The 22797-nt window shown below is 37.5% G+C and overlaps 2 protein-coding genes across 2 annotated transcripts; both read right to left on the bottom strand.

Moving 5' to 3' along the window:
* Positions 1–211: 211 nt before the first annotated feature.
* Positions 212–2133, bottom strand: LOC109421291 (uncharacterized). The gene is made up of 2 exons (XM_019695790.4): positions 602–2133; positions 212–541 (listed from the first exon to the last, which is right to left on the bottom strand). The coding sequence occupies exons 1-2, from the start codon at positions 2105–2107 to the stop codon at positions 275–277; spliced, it is 1773 nt and encodes a 590-aa protein (XP_019551335.4). The 5' UTR covers positions 2108–2133; the 3' UTR covers positions 212–274.
* A 5746-nt stretch (positions 2134–7879) lies between these two features.
* On the bottom strand, positions 7880–9666 carry LOC109621848 (uncharacterized). The gene is made up of 2 exons (XM_020076037.3): positions 8252–9666; positions 7880–8197 (listed from the first exon to the last, which is right to left on the bottom strand). The coding sequence occupies exons 1-2, from the start codon at positions 9575–9577 to the stop codon at positions 7928–7930; spliced, it is 1596 nt and encodes a 531-aa protein (XP_019931596.2). The 5' UTR covers positions 9578–9666; the 3' UTR covers positions 7880–7927.
* Positions 9667–22797: the final 13131 nt, after the last annotated feature.

Genomic DNA, 22797 nt, shown 5'->3' with positions numbered 1-22797 from the left:
TGGCATTCACATTTTACACAGTTGTTTTGAATGCTTAAAGGGATGCAAAAGACTTTGTAAAAAAAAATGACTGCTGCAGTTTAGTTATCGTTATGCCAGCCATCGACAGAATCACAAACGAAAAACGGGGCTCGTAAAATTAGGCTTTGAGAAAGCCGTCTAGAAAGACAAAATATTTTGATGTATGTACTCAGTAAAAAAGAGGGACAGCTCTTGGGTCAAAAATGATAATTTATTAACAGCAAAAATAACCAATAACAGTACACACATATCGTCAATGTAATGGATCAATTTCATCGCAAGCGAACGGGTCGAACCGACGATGGTGGCTGTCCAGCTGGTGCTGCGTACTGTACAGCAGCGCCGACGACACCGATACGCACTGCAGTTCGCAATCCCTTCCGAACGTCAGAGGAAACTCCTTCCGCGATGGGCCCCGTGGTTTTACACAGTCTAGCGTAATCCACTGCACTCCGGGCAGGTGAACGATGGAATAAGGTATCGCCCGACAGTTGATCGAACAGGCAACGATGGTGAGGCGCTGAAATTGTGACATAGTTTATTAGGATAACATTTGGGTAAGACTTCGGAGAGTACTCACTCTTAGGGATTTCCAGTACGAGATCATTCGGAAAAAGTCAATACTTATATCGAGGTAGTACAGTTCCAAATGTTCCAGCCCAAGATCCTTGCATTCGTATTTGGCGCTGTCTACGATTCTGTTGGCTTGATAGTTGCTTCTGAATAGGACAAGTTTTTTCAAACTTTTGTGACTCAGAATGAATGGGATTGCGGTATGTACAAGCGACTGCTTCAAGTGCGCAGACTCCAAGTCTAAATAGAGTTCTTCGAAGTGACTGCATTCGTTGAACTGTAGTTTGCTTAAAATATTCACAGACACCGAGAGCACTTTCAGGCTTGGAAGGTGCAGTGAAACGGCACTGCTTGAACAGGTAACGTCTCTAAGTTTGAGGAATTCCAATTTTGTTGCTTGAACTGAGCTGTTTACTTTCAAGTCTATTGCTCGTAGGTCAAGCGTTTGCAAATTGTTGAAATTTCTTAACACCCTGTCCAGCTTTAGTTCTCCCTTTTCGGAGTTTGCATCTTGGATAGTGATGCTGAGAACTTTAAGCTGATGACATTGGTGCATCGATTCCACGTCTTTGAGGGCATTTGTCGCACTTCCAAATCTTAGTCTAAGGTACCGCAGCTGAAGCATGCTGACAAGATAGCTGATATCACAGTTTGCATAGACAACGTCCACCATCAATGTTTCAACGTTGGAAACGTTTCCTACAAAGGTATCGTCGAAATGTTTCGTGTAGAATATACACCTGATGAACTTAATGTTATCACAGTTTGGAATTCGAACCACAGCAGAAGCATCCAAGCTGTCGTTAATGTAGATACTCTCCAACTTCGGAGCATTTATGGTGATCGCCTTCTGTCCATTTCCGTATAAACACTCCGACCACATCAGGGTTTTCAGGTTTGGAAGTGTCAGCTCGAAATCTTCCGGTCCGCAAATCATATGGTCAGCGAATCTATCATCCAACGATACTTGAAATGATTCACACTGCTCCACCCAGTTTCGATGTGCATTGTAGAACCGATAGAGGTAATCCTGTAGACAGCCTGACAAATACAGCTTCCTAATATTTGGAAATCTTTGAATGCACTCCGCCATAACCGTCTGCAGCTTCGACCATTCTTCCATTCGGGCGATCCAAATAACTCGGTAGTTCCGCACACAGTTTCGAATCACGTTCAAATCATTGGCAGCGGACTCGGTGATAAGAAGCTGCCCATTGCGAATGATGAAACTTTCCGAGACCTGGTGCCACCGATGACAAACCAGCGATGCCACTTTCAGCGTTTCGAAGCACAGGTAGGACATGATCTCCTGGAGCAGCTCCGTGGGAAGCAAATTGATATCCATTTCGAAGTTGAACACTGCTATTGCGGTAGAGGTAGAATTTTGAAACGTGAAATGCAACTTGTGATGTCGAAGGAGGCACGATATGCGTATAGTACCCTTGAGCGGTGTGACTTTGTGCCAGTGCTGACTGCTGAACCTTGTGCTAACATACATACATACTGAGTACATGACTCTTGCAAAAAAAAATTGTTAGCCTGATGCAGACATTTCTGGCTTGTTTTCTTCATTGAACTTGGAGAAATAGCGTGTTTTTAAAATTGTTAGTGAATTGAATATATGGGACAATGATTCATAGGAAAAAAATACATATATTTGATGATTCTTGCCATGCTATATCAACCTGGGATTACTGCCGCACAATCACACGGTATCTGCCTGCTTTGGTATGTGTTGCAGGCTCAAAATACGCAGTCAAGACGAGTTCATGATAAATTCCCAGTGAACCGTTGCATACTTGTTGCACATGGTACCGTTGATTGGAAATGCATAGAAGATGAACAAAAACAAATGTTATTCCCAACACTATGCAACGTACCATGTCTCGTATGGCATGTTACCTAGAGCATAGCAAACTACATACATACGTATTAGCGTGGTTCAAAAAATCGTTTTTGCTCCACACCGCTTATTCGATTTGTAACCAGATTCTATGCCTTCTCCCAAAATTTGAGCTCATTTGGTTGAAAATTGAGACTGCACAAGCCCTTGAGCCCTTTAAATTCAAATTTGCTCAAATTTCATCGTTTTGCTAATCATTACTAGTTTTGACTGATCCTTGACATGCAATGCAACACTACCCATCGTAGTCTGTTGAAGTTTTCATCCCAGAGCTATTCTGAGGCCTCCAAAGTACCCCGAAGTTTGTGTCACAAATCCAACATTCTAAACCAAGTTTTATACACGATGAATGATCACAGAACATAGTCCACGGCACCCCTAGAAATCTCATGGTATATACCATACATGTATACATGAATTGGGTGATCTAGGTCATCCAAGCCACTCTGGAATTCACTCTCTTAACATCTACTGGATCTACCGTCATTTGTGTTCACTCTATTAAAGAAATTTAGTCACTTTGATGTCCATTAGACCTCGCAATGCTACAAGCAACTTGATATTGTGGTAGTCGAACATTTCGTGAAATACAAATAGCATCCAATACACTTTGAAGTTTGGGTTACGATATCTACGTAGTGTATCATGCTTTAATCGCAAGAAAATATTTGAGGAAAGTAGTCTACACTGCTGATGGAGCCTCAGTGCACAAATATAATACTTTTGGCACATTCATGGGATGTTCCAGGCTTTCCAAACTATTCAGGAATTAAAACCTTCAAGGTCTACAGGCTCTACTTTTATTTTCTTTTCACTCTATCGGCATAATTGTTTCACGATTGTGTCTGTTGCACCTCATAATATTACGAGTATCTCTATGTGTTGCTAGTTGGGTGTCCATTGGCATATCAATGGACTCCAATGCAATGTATTTGGAAGAATGGGCCGCAATATCTTTAAACCTTAAGATATTTTTATTGTAGTTAATGCTCGCGGAGTATAATCTACAAGGTCTACTCTTGTAACTATTTACTTTATAGGTATACATCTTTCATGGTTATTCATCTTATGTTATGTTATTATGTTGTATTCTATAATATAACGAGAATTTCTTTGCATTGTTATTTATGAGTCCTTTGGTAAACAAATGATCTTCGAAGTATTTTGAAGTATGGATCGTAAAATCTGTATATCACAGCACATTTTCATTGGAGTGAATGGTCACCGAATGTAATCTACGCAATAATGATAACAACATCCTGCGATTGCAATTATAATAACTTTGATATATTCACTTGGTGATCTAGGTCATCCAAACTATTCTGGAATTAGGACGGTCAAAGTCCACAGGCTATACTCTTGTTTCTCTTTACTCTATCGGTAAAATTCTTACACGATTCTGTTGTACTCCAAGACTTCTGTCAAGAATTTTCTCCAAAAACCCTCCAGGAATTTCTCCAGGAATACCTCCAAAATTTCCTCTAGGATCCACCTTGAAATCCTTCTGAATTTCTCCAGAAATTACTGCAAAAATTCCTCTGGAGATTCTTTAAAAGTTCCTCCAGGAATTCCATTATAAATTTATCTAGAAAATTCGGGTATTTTTCAAAGAAATCTCCAGAAATTGCTCCAAGAATTTTTCCTGGAAATCCTCAAAGAATTCCTTCAAAAGTTCCTCCAAAAAATCCTTAAGGAATCCTTCCAAAATTTTCGCCAAGAATTCCTCAAAGAATCCCTCCAGGTATTCCTCCGAGAATTTTTGCCAATAATTCCTCCAAGAATTCCTTCAGGATCCACCGTCAAATCCTTCAGAATTTCTCCAGAAATTATTCCTGGCATTACTCCAAAAGTTCCTCCGGGAATTCTTCAAAAGTTCCCCCAAGAATTCCTTTATAAATTTATCTAGGAAATTCTCAAAAATTACTTCAGGAATTACACCAAGCATTACTGCAAGAATTTATCTCGGAATTGCTCCGAGAATTTTTTCAGGGATTTTTTAGGGTATTTTTCAAAGAAAACTCCAGAAATGCCTACAGGAATCTCTCCTGGAATTGCTCCAAGAATATTTCTAGGAAATCCTCCAAAAAATCTTTCAGGAATCCCTCCAAGATTTTCGCCAAGAATCCCTCAAAGAATTTTTGCCATTAATTCCTCCAAGAATTCCTCCAGAAATTTCTCCATGAATACCTTCAGGATCCTTCGGGAAACCTTTAGAAAATACGTCCGAGAATTCCATCAGGGATTTCCTCAGAAAATCCTCAAAAAATTTCTAATGGAATGACGTCTAAAATTCCTCACTAAATTACTGCAGGAACTCCTTTAGGAATTACACCGGGAATCCCTCCTTGAACTCCTCCAGGAGTTCCTCCAGGACTTCCCTAATAAATTCTTTTTGGAATTATGCCAGGAAATCTTCCAGAAAATGCCCCAGACATTACGTTGGAAATTCCTTCAGGAAGTCCTCCAGAAACTCCTCCAGGAATCCCTTTCATAATATTTTCAGAAATTTCACCAAGAATTCATCCAGGAATTGCACCAAGAATTCATCCAGGAATTCCTTCAAGACATTTGCCTAGAATTCTTCTAAGTATTCCTCCAGGAATTTCTCCGAAAATTCCTACACAAATTCCACTACGGGTCGCTCTAAGGCTTCCGCCAAGAATTCCTCCAAGAATCCCTTCAGGAATTTCAGCAGAAATAACTCCAGAGTTTTTTTTCAAGAAATTCCATCCAAAAAATCTTCCAAGATTCTTCAGGAAACCTCCAGAAATTCCTCAAGAAAATACACCTGGGACAACACTAGGGATTTACCCAAGAATTCCTTTAGGGATTTCAGCAGGATCTGCTCCAACACTTCTTCCAAGAATTTCTACAGAAATTACTCCAAGAATGCTGTTAAGAATTTCTACAAAAATCCCACCAAGAATTTCTCCAAGAATTCGTCTAAAAATTTCTTCAAAAATTTTTTCCTGATATTCCTCTGTTCCTCTGCTCAAAATTCATCCAAGAATCCGTCCAGGAATTTCTCCAAAAATGATTTCAAGTATTCCTACAGGAACTTCTAATAAGAATTTCTCCAAGACTTGCTCCAATACTTCTGTCAAAAATTCCTTCGAGAATCCCTCCAGGAGTGTGGTTGGAGATTGCTTTATAAACTCCTCTAGAAATACCTGCAGGGATGTTTCAATAAATATCATCAGGAATACTGACACCTTCTGGTGCTCCCTGAAACTACCCGGGACCACCTTGAAGCACCCCTGATGCTTCCTGGAAGCCCTCTGAAGCACGCCGAGTCACCCTGGAGCCTCCCTAAAGCGCCCCTGCAATCTCCCCGGACTAGATGGGAAAAACTAAATTATAACAGACTGTGTTGTTTTATTACAATAATTTGTGTAACAACGGTTGTTATAAAATATGTACCGTTAGTAGTTAAAATAACAAAAAATCTAAGAAAACTCGTTCCAATTAAAACAAAAATATTACAAGTTGAGATATAATCATAACAATATTATATCAAATTTTGTTAGGCTAAACTTGCGAAATCATTACAAATTATAACAAGTTCTGTTATATATTTCAGGACAAATTTGTTACAAGTTTTGTTATAAATCTTTTGGCTCGAGCGACCAAAACAACAAAAATTATCAATCGTTTTCGCAACAATACAAAAAATCACAGTAAGTAAGTAAGTAAGTAAGTAAGTAAGTAAGTAAGTAAGTAAGTAAGTAAGTAAGTAAGTAAGTAAGTAAGTAAGTAAGTAAGTAAGTAAGTAAGTAAGTAAGTAAGTAAGTAAGTAAGTAAGTAAGTAAGTAAGTAAGTAAGTAAGTAAGTAAGTAAGTAAGTAAGTAAGTAAGTAAGTAAGTAAGTAAGTAAGTAAGTAAGTAAGTAAGTAAGTAAGTAAGTAAGTAAGTAAGTAAGTAAGTAAGTAAGTAAGTAAGTAAGTAAGTAAGTAAGTAAGTAAGTAAGTAAGTAAGTAAGTAAGTAAGTAAGTAAGTAAGTAAGTAAGTAAGTAAGTAAGTAAGTAAGTAAGTAAGTAAGTAAGTAAGTAAGTAAGTAAGTAAGTAAGTAAGTAAGTAAGTAAGTAAGTAAGTAAGTAAGTAAGTAAGTAAGTAAGTAAGTAAGTAAGTAAGTAAGTAAGTAAGTAAGTAAGTAAGTAAGTAAGTAAGTAAGTAAGTAAGTAAGTAAGTAAGTAAGTAAGTAAGTAAGTAAGTAAGTAAGTAAGTAAGTAAGTAAGTAAGTAAGTAAGTAAGTAAGTAAGTAAGTAAGTAAGTAAGTAAGTAAGTAAGTAAGTAAGTAAGTAAGTAAGTAAGTAAGTAAGTAAGTAAGTAAGTAAGTAAGTAAGTAAGTAAGTAAGTAAGTAAGTAAGTAAGTAAGTAAGTAAGTAAGTAAGTAAGTAAGTAAGTAAGTAAGTAAGTAAGTAAGTAAGTAAGTAAGTAAGTAAGTAAGTAAGTAAGTAAGTAAGTAAGTAAGTAAGTAAGTAAGTAAGTAAGTAAGTAAGTAAGTAAGTAAGTAAGTAAGTAAGTAAGTAAGTAAGTAAGTAAGTAAGTAAGTAAGTAAGTAAGTAAGTAAGTAAGTAAGTAAGTAAGTAAGTAAGTAAGTAAGTAAGTAAGTAAGTAAGTAAGTAAGTAAGTAAGTAAGTAACTAAGTAAGTAAGTAAGTAAGTAAGTAAGTAAGTAAGTAAGTAAGTAAGTAAGTAAGTAAGTAAGTAAGTAAGTAAGTAAGTAAGTTAGTAAGTAAGTAAGTAAGTAAGTAAGTAAGTAAGTAAGTAAGAAATCACTGTCAAAACATTTCAACTTTGAACGGTGGTAAAGCCACAGACAAACAGACATACTACTTAGAAGAAAATTGCTTCAAAAACATCGTTTGGCATCTCACTAGCACCCTCTATAATGCTCAATCCGAAGCATTCATTTGCAGGTGTTGTTTCCCTCGGCTCGATGTAACAATTTTGCAGGTGACGACTCCCCCGTGACGACATCCATTCATAAAACATGAATGAAGGTTCATCTTGGAGTCATTTTATGTAAACATTGATCGGCGTCGCGTTCATTTCTCTCCAAGATTGAGAGGTGATGTAGGCACAGCAGCGCCACCATGACACATGCGAGCACAGTTCGAACCACATTATATTTTCAAAATGACCGTTAAATCGTGCGATGATTGCGATTTGAGTAGTATGTCTGTTTGTCTGTGGTAAAGCTACTGTTCCAGCTTTTGAATGAAAATTAAATAATAAAAAGGACGACATCAATCGGTGCCGTAATCGCTTTGTTTTGCGAGTACGATTAATTTGAGAGCATTAGATTGTGAATAGCACATTTACAAACTTCATGAGGAATGGCTCATCAACTATATAAGGGTACACAAAAACACTACAAGAAATAAAAGTTGTTTTTTTTTTGGTAAAAAAGAAGTCTTCATAAACTGATTTCAAAATGCCATTGGATCAATTCTACCGCTGGTGAAAAGACTGATCCTTCGATTGCGGTTCTCCGGTTGATGTGTACTGCACAGCAGAGTGGAACCATGCTTCTTTTCGTAATGAATTTCACAAACTTCTCCAATCATCAAAGGAAAATCTGTTCCGGAGGTGTTCATCACCTCGACATGGTCCAGCGTCATCCGTTGCACGCTGGGCAAATGAGTAGTGATGAATGGGGCTGATAGGCAGTTGATCGAACATTTCGCCAATTTAAGACGCTAAAAAGAGAAAGGTATTATAAGGTAATGATTGTAGTTGAGATAAATACTCACTTTTAACAACTCCCATTTGACGAGCGTTTGAAGAAAAACGATGCTAACATCAAAGTAACGAAGTTCCAAATGCTCCAATCCAAGGTCTTTGAAGTCGACATTATCTTCTATTGAACTGGTTTGGTGTTTGCTGCTGGATATGCTTAGTTTCTTCAGATTGTTATGACCCTCAACAAAAGGAATCACAGTACGTTTGAGGGTTTCCTTCGAGTTTGAGGATTCCAAAACTACATGGAGTTCTTTGAGCTGTTTGCATTCATCGAGCTTCAATTTACATAGGATGTTCTCCGGGACTGATAGTACTTCTAGATGGGGCATGTTCATAGAAAAGACCTTGCTTGGGCAGGAGACATCATATAGTTTTAGAAACTTAAGTCGTGTGTCCTGAATTGCACCGTTTACTATCAGATCAATTCCACCTAACTCAAGCGTTTCCAAATTTCTGAAGCAGTTGAATATTGTCGCCATATACAGTGTACCCCGTCCGGTATCAGGAACCTCATTTGTAATGCTTAGAACATTAAGGTTATCACATTGCATCATTTGTACATATTGAAGAATGTTGATAGCGTTTTTCAATTGTAGCTTGAGGTATCGCAATTGCTGCATGCTGAGCAAAAACCGTTTGTTAAAGTTTCCATCATCTATGTACATGATTAAAGTTTCCACGTTGAAAATGTTTCCAACCAACATACTGTAAATTGGTTCCTGGCGAAGCCAACATCTGATAAACTTGATACGATCACAGCTGGGAATACGCACATCAACCGACCAGTTCAGCATGGCGTCAATACAAACGCTTTCCAAGTTTGGCGCATTTATAGTGACACTTCTCTGGCTACGCTCATATGATGTCCCTTGCCACTGTAAGGTTTTCAAATTCGGCAATGATAATTCGTAATTTTCTGGCTTGGCAATGGGGGAACTACTCTGGTTCATCGCAAGCATTACTTTAAACGATTCACACTGCTCGACCCAGAATCGGTAGGTGTCGTAGAATTTATAAATGTCCTCTATAAAATAGCGATCTAGTTGTAGGTTTTGAATTTTTGGAAATCGTCGAATACAATCCGCGGTTATCACTTGTAAGTTTGACCAGTCGTTCACGATGTAATGCAAGGCTTGATAGCTCCGCTCAAAGTTGCGAATTTCGTCCAAACGTTTAGCTGCTGCATCGGTGATAAGAAGCTGCCCATAACGTATGATGAGTTTCTCCGATGCTTGGTACCATCGACGACAGACTAGCGATGCTGCTTTCAGTGATTCAAAGCAGAGGTACGCCAAGATCTCCTCCAGAAGCTCCATAGGAAGTGACTCGAAATCCATTTGTAATACAAAGTTTAAATCGTCGTGATTTTTAAAATGTTACCCGTAATGGCTAATGCGGTACGGCTTTTGCAAATTAATACCACCGAGGGGTCGTTTCACACTAACAGACCACACCGCTGCTGCATGTGTATAGTACAGGCCCAAAACGTATGCATTCGCGATAAAAAAGTTCATGCTGAACCCAAAATATTCATTTCATAAAATACATTTGAGCAGCGGTATCTCTGTATTATGAGCTGTTTAAGCATAAGGTTAAATAGCTTACCTAGGCTTCTACATTGGTATTGGTTAATCAACTTTTAAGGTAATGTCTATTTAGAATCCGTACCGACTAAATCACTTATATGATACATAAGTAATATCTCTGGTATGGAATGACAACCATAAAGAGTAAAAACCTTAAAAAGTATCACTGAAATTTTTATTTTTTAATTTTAACACTCCAAATACCGTGATCAGTTTAAAAAGTGGAAACTAAAAATTTGAGATTTTCATCCCAGAACAGCGTGAGTAAGGAAAATTAAAAAAAAACATATTTTCTCATTTGCATGCCCAATTTAAGTCGTGAAATCATTAAGTGACTGCAAAAGGGGTTTTATGCTAAGAGGGCATACTTAGGTAATACAAAATATTTGCAACTATCTTGAATATCCCTACCTACGACCAATTGCGACTCTCGACGAACAAGCGCTCCACTACTCTTGCCAAGCATTTTAGAGGGATGGGTTCTTCAGCAAAGTTTTATCTAGATTGATTGGTACTACACTTTTAAGTCTGGTTTTCTGCCTGTGGAAACAGAACTGTCTCATTTGCATGTTTGACAATATTGAGATTTTGCAGCTAATGATCGCACCTTTCAACTCTAAATTTTGTTATGGGATGAGAAAAAAAGAACAGGTGTTTGAGATCCTAGAATTGCCATAGTGAAAGAATTTTTGAAAAATATTGGACCGGGCCTTCACAGTTTATGACCGAAATTTGTATGGAGAACTTAGGGTGTTCAATTGGTATGTGCATTAGAACGCACTGTGCATATATCTCTTGGCGGATCGACTGAGAAGTTTACTGTAGGAATTAAACGGCTACGCAGTCTTCAAAACGGAAAACGAAGTTTATTGTTTGCCCGACGTTTCGACACTGGAGTTTTGTGCCATCTTCAGGGGTAACGATCAATTAGTTACTCCTGAAGATGACACAAAACCCCAGTGTCGAAACGTCGGGCAAACAATAAACTTCGTTTTCCGGTTTGAAGACTGCGTAGCCGTTTAATTCCTACTGTGCATATATTTAGGCGTTAGACAATAACGTAAATACGGAAAACGCTGAAGTTTTTGCTTGGCACGTTCTAATGCGCATACCAATTGAACACCCCAAGTTTTCCATACAAACTTCGGTCATAAACTGTGAAGGCCCGGTCCAATATTTTCCAAAAAATCTTTCACTATGACACTTCTAGGGCCCCAAACCCCTGCTCTATTTTTTCATCCCATAACACCAAATTTTGTAAAACTTTGTCGAAGAGTGTCATGAATTATGGTGTACTATTAGATGGCGAAATAAAAACAGGTCGTTTGTTTCTAAACTTGTTGAAAAAATACAACGCTTATTTGTCACATTCTAAAAAGTGGACGCATAAGCATCACATTTCATTAGAAATTCTATGGAACTCCACGAGATTCTAGAGAGAATCTCCACAAGATCCCAGACAGAATCTCCACGAAATTCCAGGAACAAAAACTCCACATGATTCCACCGGAAAACTACACGATATTCCAGGGGAAATCCCCTTGGGATTCCAGGGGTAATCTCCATAAGATGACAGGGGAAATCTCCACAAGCGTCCAGGGAAAATCTCCACAACATTCCAGGGAAATTCTACTCGAGATTTCAGAAGAAATCTCCACAAGACTCCAGGGAAAATCTCCACGATATTTCAAGGGAAATCTATACAATCTATTGTCTATAAGAGACAATCTCCACAAAACTCCTGGGAAAAACTCCACAAAATTCCAGGGAAAAAGTCCACAAAATTTCAGGGAAAACTCCACAAAATTCCAGGGAAAACTCCACAAAATTCCAGGGCAAAACTCCATAAAATTCCAGGGAAAAACTCCACAAAATTCCAGGGAAAAACTCCACAAAATTCCACGATCACGATCACGATCAATTCTGACTATACATGTCAATGGTTGCTCCTCCGTGATTGATCTGAACTGATACCAGTTGCACTGTGATCCAACTGAATAAGGGGCTGGGACATTCCACTTATTCTCAAAGTGCAATTTTAGCAGTCAAAGTGCAATTTTAGCAGCTCATGCATATTTGATCAATAACGGCGCCGGCCAAGTCCTTATAGTCAGCTGGGAAGGGAAAGGAATGTTAGAGTGTACTGGTTGTTCCTACTAGAGACCGAGAGCACTCTGCGTCCCCACAACCCGCACGGACTGGGGTATTTGTTAGACGGAAAGGATGGGAGATCTGGGAGTCACCGTTGGGTCGGTGATGTGATCCATGGATAGGGTTATTTATAGTGTTCGTGATAGATTGTGTGGTGAATAAGGTGAATAAGGTCAAGCGGCACAGTACGCTTTGGTTGCATAACTTATAGGCGTTATATATACACTGTGCTGTGAGTGGAAGTTGGAAGGGAGGGAAACGACTTTTTTCAATTCGTTTCTGGTTCTAGCAATGGCTATGAACATATGAATATACATGAGTTGTATATGTAGAGAAGAGAGAGTGAGAGAAAGTGGATAGAAAGATACAAAGTAGGATGAAAAGGACGGGCCAGGGATTGAACCCATGACCTTCTGCATACGAATCAGAAGCGGTAGCCACTAGACCACCAAGCCCGAAAACTCCACAAAATTTCAGGGAAATAATCCACAAAATTCCAGGGAAATAATCCACAAAATTCCAGGGAAAAACTCAACAAAATTCCAGGGAAAAATTTAACAAAATTTCAGGGAAAAAGTCTTCAAAATTCTAGGGAAAAACTCCACAAAATTCCAGGAAAAAACTCACAAAATTCCAGGGAAAAACTCCACAAAATTTCAGGGAAAAACTCCACAAACTTTTAGGGAAAACTCCACAAAATTCCAGGGAAAAGCAACACAAAATTCCAGGGAAAAACTCCACAAAATTCCAGGGAAAAACTCAACAAAATTCCAGGGAAAAACTCAACAAAATTCGAGGGAAAAAGTCTACAAAATTCCACGGAAAAACTCCACAAAATTCCAGACAAAATTCCAGGGAAAAACTCCACCAAATTTTAGGGAACAACTCCACAAAATTCTAGGGAAAAATCCACAAAACTCCAGGGAAAAACTCCACAAAATTCCAGGAAAAAACTCAACAAAATTCCAGGGAAAATCTACAAAATTCTAGGGAAAAACTTCACAAAATTCCAGGAAAAAACTCATAAAATTCTAGGGAAAAACTCCACAAATTTTTAGGAAAAAACTCCACAAAATTCCAGGGAAAAACTCCACAAAATTCCAGGAAAAAACTCTACAAAATTCCAGGGAAAACTCAACAAAATTCGAGGGAAAAAGTCTACAAAACTGCAGGGAAAAACTCCACAAAATTTCAGGGAAAAACTCCAGAAAATTCCAGACAAAATTCCAGGGAAAAACTCCACAAAACTTTAGGGAAAAACTCCACAAAGTTCCAGGGAAAAACTCCACAAAATTCCAGGGAAAAACTCAACAAAATTCGAGGGAAAAAGTCTACAAAATTCCACGGAAAAACTCCACAAAATTCCAGACAAAATTCCAGGGAAATAATCCACAAAATTCCAGGGAAAAACTCCACAAAATTCCAGGGAAAAACTCAACAAAATTCCAGGGAAAAAGTCTACAAAATTCTAGGGCAAAACTCCACAAAATTCCAGGAAAAAACTCATAAAATTTCAGGGAAAAACTCCATAAAATTTCAGGGAAAAATTCCACAAAATTCCAGGGAAAAACTCCACAAAATTGCAGGGAAAAACTCAACAAAATTCCAGGAAAAAACTCAACAAAATTCCAGGGAAAATGTCTACAAAATTCCAGGGAAAAAACTCCACAAAGTTCCAGGGAAAAACTCCACAAAATTCCAGGGAAAAACTCAACAAAATTCGAGGGAAAAAGTCTACAAAATTCCACGGAAAAACTCCACAAAATTCCAGACAAAATTCCAGGGAAATAATCCACAAAATTTCAGGGAAAAACTCCATAAAATTTCAGGGAAAAATTCCACAAAATTCCAGGGAAAAACTCCACAAAATTGCAGGGAAAAACTCAACAAAATTCCAGGAAAAAACTCAACAAAATTCCAGGGAAAATGTCTACAAAATTCCAGGGAAAAAGCTCCACAAAATTCCAGGGAAAAACTCCACAAAATTCCAGGGAAAAACTCCACAAAATTCCAGGGAAATAATCCAGAAAATTCCAGAGAAAAACTCCACAAAATTCCAGGGAAAAACTCAACAAAATTCCAGGGAAAAACTCAACACAATTCCAGGGAAAAAGTCTACAAAATTCTAGGGAAAAACTCCACAAAATTTCAGGAAAAAACTCATAAAATTCCAGGGAAAAACTCCACAAATTTCAGGAAAAAACTCATAAAATTCCAGGGAAAAACTCCATAAAATTTCAGGGAAAAACTCCACTAAATTCCAGACAAAATTCTAGGGAAAAACTCCACAAAATTTTAGGGAAAAACTCCACATAATTCCAGGGAAAAACTCCATAAAATTCCATGGAAAAACTCAACAAAATTCCAGGGAAAAACTCAACAAAATTCCAGGGAAAATGTCTACAAAATTTCAGGGAAAAACTCCACAAAATTCCAGGGAAAAACTCCACAAAATTCCAGGGAAATAACCCACAAAATTCCAGGGAAAAACTCCACAAAATTCCAGGGAAAAACTCCACAATATTCCAGGGAAAAACTCCACAAAATTTCAGGGAAAACTCCACAAAATTCCAGGGAAAACTCAATAAAAATTCAGGGAAAAACTCCACAAAATTCCAGGGAAAAACTCCACAAAATTCCAGGGAAAACTCCACAAAATTTAGGGAAATAATCCATAAAATTCGAGGGAAAAAGTCTACAAAACTCCAGGGAAAAACTCCACAAAATTTCAGGGAAAAAATCCACAAAATTCCAGGAAAAAACTCACAAAATTCCAAGGAAAAACTCCACAAAATTTCAGGGAAAAACTCCACAAATTTTTAGGGAAAAACTCCACAAAATTCCAGGGAAAAACTCCACAAAATTCCAGGGAAAAACTCCACAAAATTCCAGGGAAAAACTCAACAAAATTCCAGGGAAATAATCCACAAAATTCCAGGGAAAAACTCCACAAAATTCCAGGGAAAAACTCAACAAAATTCCAGGGAAATAATCCACAAAATTCCAGGGAAAAACTCAACAAAATTCCAGGGAAAAACTCAACAAAATTCGAGGGAAAAAGTCTACAAAATTCCACGGGAAAACTCCACAAAATTCCAGGGAAAAGCAACACAAAATTTCAGGGAAATAATCCACAAAATTCCAGGGAAATAATCCACAAAATTCCAGGGAAAAACTCCACAAAATTCCAGGGAAAAACTCAACAAAATTCCAGGGAAAAATTTAACAAAATTTCAGGGAAAAAGTCTTCAAAATTCTAGGGAAAAACTCCACAAAATTTCAGGGAAAATGTCTACAAAATTCCAGGGAAAAAGCTCCACAAAATTCCAGGGAAAAACTCCACAAAATTCCAGGGAAAAACTCCACAAAATTCCAGGGAAATAATCCAGAAAATTCCAGAGAAAAACTCCACAAAATTCCAGGGAAAAACTCAACAAAATTCCAGGGAAAAACTCAACACAATTCCAGGGAAAAAGTCTACAAAATTCTAGGGAAAAACTCCACAAAATTTCAGGAAAAAACTCATAAAATTCCAGGGAAAAACTCCACAAATTTCAGGAAAAAACTCATAAAATTCCAGGGAAAAACTCCATAAAATTTCAGGGAAAAACTCCACTAAATTCCAGACAAAATTCTAGGGAAAAACTCCACAAAATTTTAGGGAAAAACTCCACATAATTCCAGGGAAAAACTCCATAAAATTCCATGGAAAAACTCAACAAAATTCCAGGGAAAAACTCAACAAAATTCCAGGGAAAATGTCTACAAAATTTCAGGGAAAAACTCCACAAAATTCCAGGGAAAAACTCCACAAAATTCCAGGGAAATAACCCACAAAATTCCAGGGAAAAACTCCACAAAATTCCAGGGAAAAACTCCACAATATTCCAGGGAAAAACTCCACAAAATTTCAGGGAAAACTCCACAAAATTCCAGGGAAAACTCAATAAAAATTCAGGGAAAAACTCCACAAAATTCCAGGGAAAAACTCCACAAAATTCCAGGGAAAACTCCACAAAATTTAGGGAAATAATCCATAAAATTCGAGGGAAAAAGTCTACAAAACTCCAGGGAAAAACTCCACAAAATTTCAGGGAAAAAATCCACAAAATTCCAGGAAAAAACTCACAAAATTCCAAGGAAAAACTCCACAAAATTTCAGGGAAAAACTCCACAAATTTTTAGGGAAAAACTCCACAAAATTCCAGGGAAAAACTCCACAAAATTCCAGGGAAAAACTCCACAAAATTCCAGGGAAAAACTCAACAAAATTCCAGGGAAATAATCCACAAAATTCCAGGGAAAAACTCCACAAAATTCCAGGGAAAAACTCAACAAAATTCCAGGGAAAAACTCAACAAAATTCCAGGGAAAATGTCTACAAAATTCTAGGGCAAAACTCCACAAAATTCCAGGAAAAAACTCATAAAATTTCAGGGAAAAACTCCATAAAGTTTCAGGGAAAAACTCCACAAAATTCCAGACAAAATTCCAGGGATAAACTCCACAAAATTGCAGGGAAAAACTCCACAATATTCCAAGGAAAAACTCCACAAAATTCCAGGGAAAAACTCAACAAAATTCCAGGAAAAAACTCAACAAAATTCCAGGGAAAATGTCTAAAAAATTCCAGGGAAAAAGCTCCACAAAATTCCAGAGAAAAACTCCACAAAATTCCAGGGAAAAACTCCACAAAATTCCAGGGAAATAATCCAGAAAATTCCAGAGAAAAACTCCACAAAATTCCAGGGAAAAACTCAACAAAATTCCAGGGAAAAACTCAACACAATTCCAGGGAAAAAGTCTACAAAATTCTAGGGAAAAACTCCACAAAATTTCAGGAAAAAACTCATAAAATTCCAGGGAAAAACTCCATAAAATTTCAGGGAAAAACTCCACTAAATTCCAGACAAAATTCTAGGGAAAAACTCCACAAAATTTTAAGGAAAAACTCCACATAATTCCAGGGAAAAACTCCACAAAATTCCATGGAAAAACTCAACAAAATTCCAGGGAAAAACTCAACAAAATTCCAGGGAAAATGTCTACAAAATTTCAGGGAAAAACTCCACAAAATTCCAGGGAAAAACTCCACAAAATTCCAGGGAAATAATCCACAAAATTCCAGGGAAAAACTCCACAAAATTCCAGGGAAAAACTCCACAATATTCCAGGGAAAAACTCCACAAAATTTCAGGGAAAACTCAACAAAATTCCAGGGGAAAACTCCACAAAATTCCAGGGAAAAACTCCACAAAATTCCAGGGAAAAACTCAACAAAATTCCAGGGAAAAACTCAACAAAATTCCAGGGAAAAAGTCTACAAAATTCCAGGGAAAACCTCCACAAAATTCCAGGGAAAAACTCCACAAAATTTCAGGGAAAAACTCCACAAAATTCCAGACAAAATTCCAGGGAAAAACTCCACAAAATTTTAGGGAAAAACTCCACAAAATTCCAGGGAAAAACTCCACAAAATTCCAGGGTAAAACTCAACAAAATTCCAGGGAAAAACTCCACAAAATTCCAGGGAAAAACTCAACAAAATTCCAGGGAAAATCTCAACAAAATTCGAGGGAAAAAGTCTACAAAATTCTAGGGAAAAACTCCACAAAATTCCAGGGAAAAACTCAACAAAATTTCAGGGAAATAATCCCCAAAATTCCAGGGAAATAATCCACAAAATTCCAGGGAAAAACTCAACAAAATTCCAGGGAAAAACTCAACAAAATTCCAGGGAAAAAGTCTTTTTGTTTTCATGAGGGTGCTCACTTCTAACAAAAAAAAACACAAAAATTAGAAACAAAACAAACAGCGCTTCAATTCTTTGTTTTTCGTAGGATGAAAATGGGAGCCACATGCTTAAGAAGGGAACCAATACCCTATTCCAATAATTTAGGATTTTATCCATAACTAGCTGTACCCGGCAAACTTTGTCTTGCCTACTGCGTTTTTTGACGTTTCAAGTCCCTAGCCAAGTCCAAACCCCCGTTCAAAATGTATAAAAACCCGATTTCCAAAAACTGTCATTTTTTCCATGTTTTATGCTTCATAAACCTTCCTTGGGTGAAAACTAACTGAACAAAACTAAGACGACCCGAATCGGACCATCCGTTCGCAAGTTATGCGCGGTCCCACGTATGCCACTGCATTTTTATATATATAGATTATAAAACTATTTTACCCGAAACCCACAAAAATATTTGTAAAGTATTCCTCTAAGAGCACCTCGTTAAACTTATCATAGAATGATTAAAGCGCAGACAAAATATTACTTCGAAGAAAATTGCTTCAAAACATCGTTTGGCTTCTCACTAGCACCCTCTATAATGCTTAATCCGAAGCATTTTACAGGTGTTGTTTCCCTCGGCTCGATGTAACAATTTACCGTCATCTATAGGCCTTTTCAGTGGTCAGTTTCGTGCATGCCACCGTTTACAACTGCACGGAGACAAATTTCGTTCGTTTGAAACAAAAATATTCATGTTTAATCGGTAAAATGATAAGACGTTTAAATTTAAAATTTTAATTTTTAAAACTAACTCAATTACACATTTATTTCGACAACACCCATTGAGGACCCCCCGTTCCGCCGTCGGGAACAGAAACAAAACTCACAAGTTGCAGCTGCAACATCAAACAAGATTTCCTCCTGCAAAAAAAGCAAGTTTCACCGAAAGTCTCCACGAAATCCCGTTGTTTTCGGGAGCATATGTTATCTAATAGATGTATACAAGATGTTAGCATTGAAAGTACAACATAAGAGGTGGGTTTTCCAGTGAAGGAATGACTTTATAAGTTTAATGGGAAAACAAATATTTCCGTAGGGCCGACCCGCCACAAAAAAAAAAAAAAACAAAAATATTTACATTTATTTCTAACACCATATGTCAGAAGATGCATTTTTGATTCAAACTTGGATTGCATTTGCTTCAAATGTGACGTTCGATTTGCTCCAAACAGTTTTATTTTTGTTGCCTAAACAAATTGACAATTTATTTGAATTTACCTCAAATATTTTTGATTTTAACATAGTTTTATCTGCGTGTGCCGAACAAAGGCGCAAACGCTGAACTATCATTTCCATAAAAGAAGTGTCAAAGGCCCCCAAAATCAGCTGATTTTAGACGTATGGTAACAATGAAAAGTTGACATTTTGATCTTGAGAACCATTTGGACCACCCTTATTTCACATTATTGAAAAAAAAAAACTGTTAAAAAATATGAAGAAACTATCCCGAAGACTGCATAAAGTTAGAACTATTTAGGCGTAATCATATTATTTTCCACTTAAATACGGCCCACGGACCATTGTGCAATGATTTCCAATTGGATTCAACAAATGCTGATAAGCCGACATCTCATCTCGATCTCTTCAGCGATTAGGAAATCGAGTGTTTGTGGATGCCCCCAAGGGGGAGTCTTGTCACCACTTTTGTGGAATCTCGTAGCAGATTGCAATTCAATAAAAGCAGTTTTCTTCTTGTTGGTTTGCCGACGACTACCTAACATTATTAGTTGGTATGTGCATCAGCGCGATTCCCGCCTAAATTTAGAAGGTCTCCGAACTCACAAGCAAGCTCTTGTTATGCATTCTTCTACTTCTTCTTCTTCTTCTTCTTATTTTTCTTCTTCTTCTTCTTTTTATTATATATGGCTCTACGTTCCCACTGGCACGTGGCCTGCCTCTTTTCAACTTATGAGTTCTTTGATCATTTCCACAGTCATAAATTTAACGGCTTTCTTTGCCTGACTCACCTCGGAAGCCCTCAGGTTTTGGAGATATCGAGGTGAGTCAATGTAATGCAATATTGTTGCAATTCTTTTTGTGAGTCTATACTTATGACGGGTAGTGTAACGGATGTGGATAAAACTCAGCCGAAAAGAATTTAATGCAATGAATCATTTCGGGCTTAGAATAACTCCTTATCGCGAAAGCATGCGTTTCGCAGCTACTACAAAGCGCTCTGCCACAGTCAGTTAGTGTACAAAAAATATCTCGGTTGTACTATTTTTAAAGTGATCGTAGCGTCTCAATTACGGAATTGCAAATGAAACTCAATTCACTTCCTGTAGAGCTTTTGGAGAATATCTTGTCGTACCTCTGTTTTAACTCACTGAAAGCAGCATCGCTAGTCTGTCGTCGATGGTACAAAGCATCGGAAAGACTCATCATAAGTGATGGGCAGCTTCTTGTCACCGATCGAGAAGTACTTTATTCGAACAGACTTCATAACCATGAGTGGAGCTGTCAAGCCTTTCACTTCAAAGTGAATGACTGGCTCTATCTACAAGCGATAACCGCAGAGTGTATTCCAAGGTTTCCAAAACTTCAAAAACTACAACTGGATGGTTATGTTTTAGATAACATTTGTAAATTCTATGACACCTTCCGATTCTGGGTTGAGCAGTGCGAATCGTTGGACGTAACAATTACAAGCAATTCCGAAGCTGTCCGGGTATCCAGAACAGAAAATAACGTATTATCATTTCCGAACTTGAAAACCCTAAAATGGAATGGATATTCATACGGACAAAGTCAGGAAATCGTCACAATAAATGCACCTAATTTGGAAAGCGTTTGTCTTGACGATATGGACAATTCAGTACGAATTCAAAGTTGTGATCGCATCAAGTTTATTAGATGTAGTCTTCACCTGGATCATACTGAAACTATTTTAGTTGGAAACCGTTCCAACGTGGAAACTTTAATCTTGTACATCGATGAGGAAAATCATTTCAACAGTTTCTTGCTCGGCATGGTACACTTACGATACCTTAAACTACAATTGAGAAACACGAGCGGTATTCTTCATTATTTATATGGGCTTCAATGCAATAACCTTAAGGTTCTAAGCATTATAAATGAGTTAAAACAAAACAGAATGGAAACACTATGTATGGGGATGATATTCAAAAAATTCAACAATTTGGAAATGCTTGAATTAGGTGGAATCAATCTAATACTAAACGGTAAAATGCAGGCCACGCGACTCAAATTTTTGAAACTGTATGATGTCTCCAGTCCAAGCAAGGTCTTTTCTTTGAAGCTGCCCCATCTAGAAGTATTATCTGTGCCGGAAAACATCATATATAAATTGCTGCTCATAGAATGCCAACAGCTCAAAGAATTCTATGTAACTTTAAAGTCCTCTGATTTGAAGCCGATCCTCGCACGTACTGTGATTCCTTTGGTTCTGGATAAAAAAAATCTGACTACACTCAGCATTACCAATCTCATATTCCCACATCGTTCCGTCGAAGACAATGACGATTTGAAAAACCTTGCATTGGAACATTTGGAACTACGTCACGTTGCTGTTGACATCGTTTTTCTCCAAAAACTCGCCGAATGGAACTCGTTGAAAGTATATACTTCCCTGCAACTTCACTCTCATAAAAAAATAACCTGCTGTCATCTTCCCCATTCTAGCGGCTTTCTCTGGCTGACTGTGTAATCTACTGTGAATCAGCGCCATTTATCAGTATTCGTTTACCCAACGTGCAGCGGATGACGCTCGACAGTGTTTTTCTGAAGAACACATCCCGATCGGATTTTCCTTTGATGATTGGAGAGATTTGCGCAATCGAGTGCGAAAAGCATTCTATTTCAATCCTAGTCTGCCAAACAAAGCGTGAACAGGAGGACAGACATCGAAAATCCAGTCCGTTCACTGTCGATAAAATTGCTCCAACGAGTTCATTGCATAAAGTGATCAGACGTCTCTGATTGTGCGGGACAGTCCCGGATTGAAGCTAGTCGTCCCGCATTTTATAACGTCCTGGGAAATGTTTAAACACATTCGCTTTTTTATCATGTTAAATTAGTTAAACTAATAAGTTCTTAAAAGTTGAGACAAGTCTGAATAGGTACCATGAAAGGGTTTAACAAGGCTTGTACATTAGATATTTGTTATTTTGAGATTTTGGTTCTGACAGTGTATGAATGAAATGTATTCCAAATAATTCTTAAAGTGTTACTCCAAATACTACATAATATTTTCATATTTTGTCCGAAAGATCTTTATTCCTCATAATTAGTTTTTATCACCTGTTCTAGAAATTTTGTAAATTACAATTTTTAGGCTCACCCCTATCTTTAAAATGTTGAAATCAATCAAAAGATAGAAGAAAAACGCAGTCTTTGTTACAATCTTAACCCTCTAATACCAAATATTTTTATTTTCATCTAAATATCATTTTTCGTCATTTAAAATCGATTTAAACATGTTTTGGAAGATGATTCTTCTTAATTCTCGATTTTGTGAATTTCGGTTTTTGATTTTTCTAATTTTTGTTTCTGACAGTCCCCACACCACAGACAAACAGACATACTACTCAAATCGAAATCTTCGCACGATTTAACGATCATTTTGAAAATAAAGTGTGGTTCGGACTGTGCTCGCATGTGTCATGGTGGCGCTGCTGTGCCTATATCACCTCTCAATTTTGGAGAGAAATGAACGCGACGCCGATCAATGTTTACATAAAATGACTCAATCATGAACCTTCATTCATATTTTATGAATGGATGACGCCACGGGGGAGTGGTCACCTGCTAAATTTTTACATCGAGCCGAGGGAAACAACACCTGCAAATGAATGCTTCGGATTGAGCATTATAGAGGGTGCTAGTGAGATGCCAAACGATGTTTTTGAAGCAATTTTCTTCTAAGTAGTATGTCTGTTTGTCTGTGCCCACACTTTTATATTTTTCCTAGAGGCCTATTTGGGATACGGATTTTTGAGACGAAAACATTTTGAGATTTTATGACTATTGTTGAAATACGTTTATTTTAAACTTTTTTCGTGGAAAATTT

This window comes from Aedes albopictus, chromosome 2 (assembly GCF_035046485.1).
Source record: "Aedes albopictus strain Foshan chromosome 2, AalbF5, whole genome shotgun sequence".
NCBI classification, from domain to species: Eukaryota; Metazoa; Arthropoda; class Insecta; order Diptera; family Culicidae; genus Aedes; species Aedes albopictus.
The sequence above is the reverse complement of the archived record's forward strand: the minus strand, read 5'-3'. Positions and strand labels throughout refer to the sequence as shown.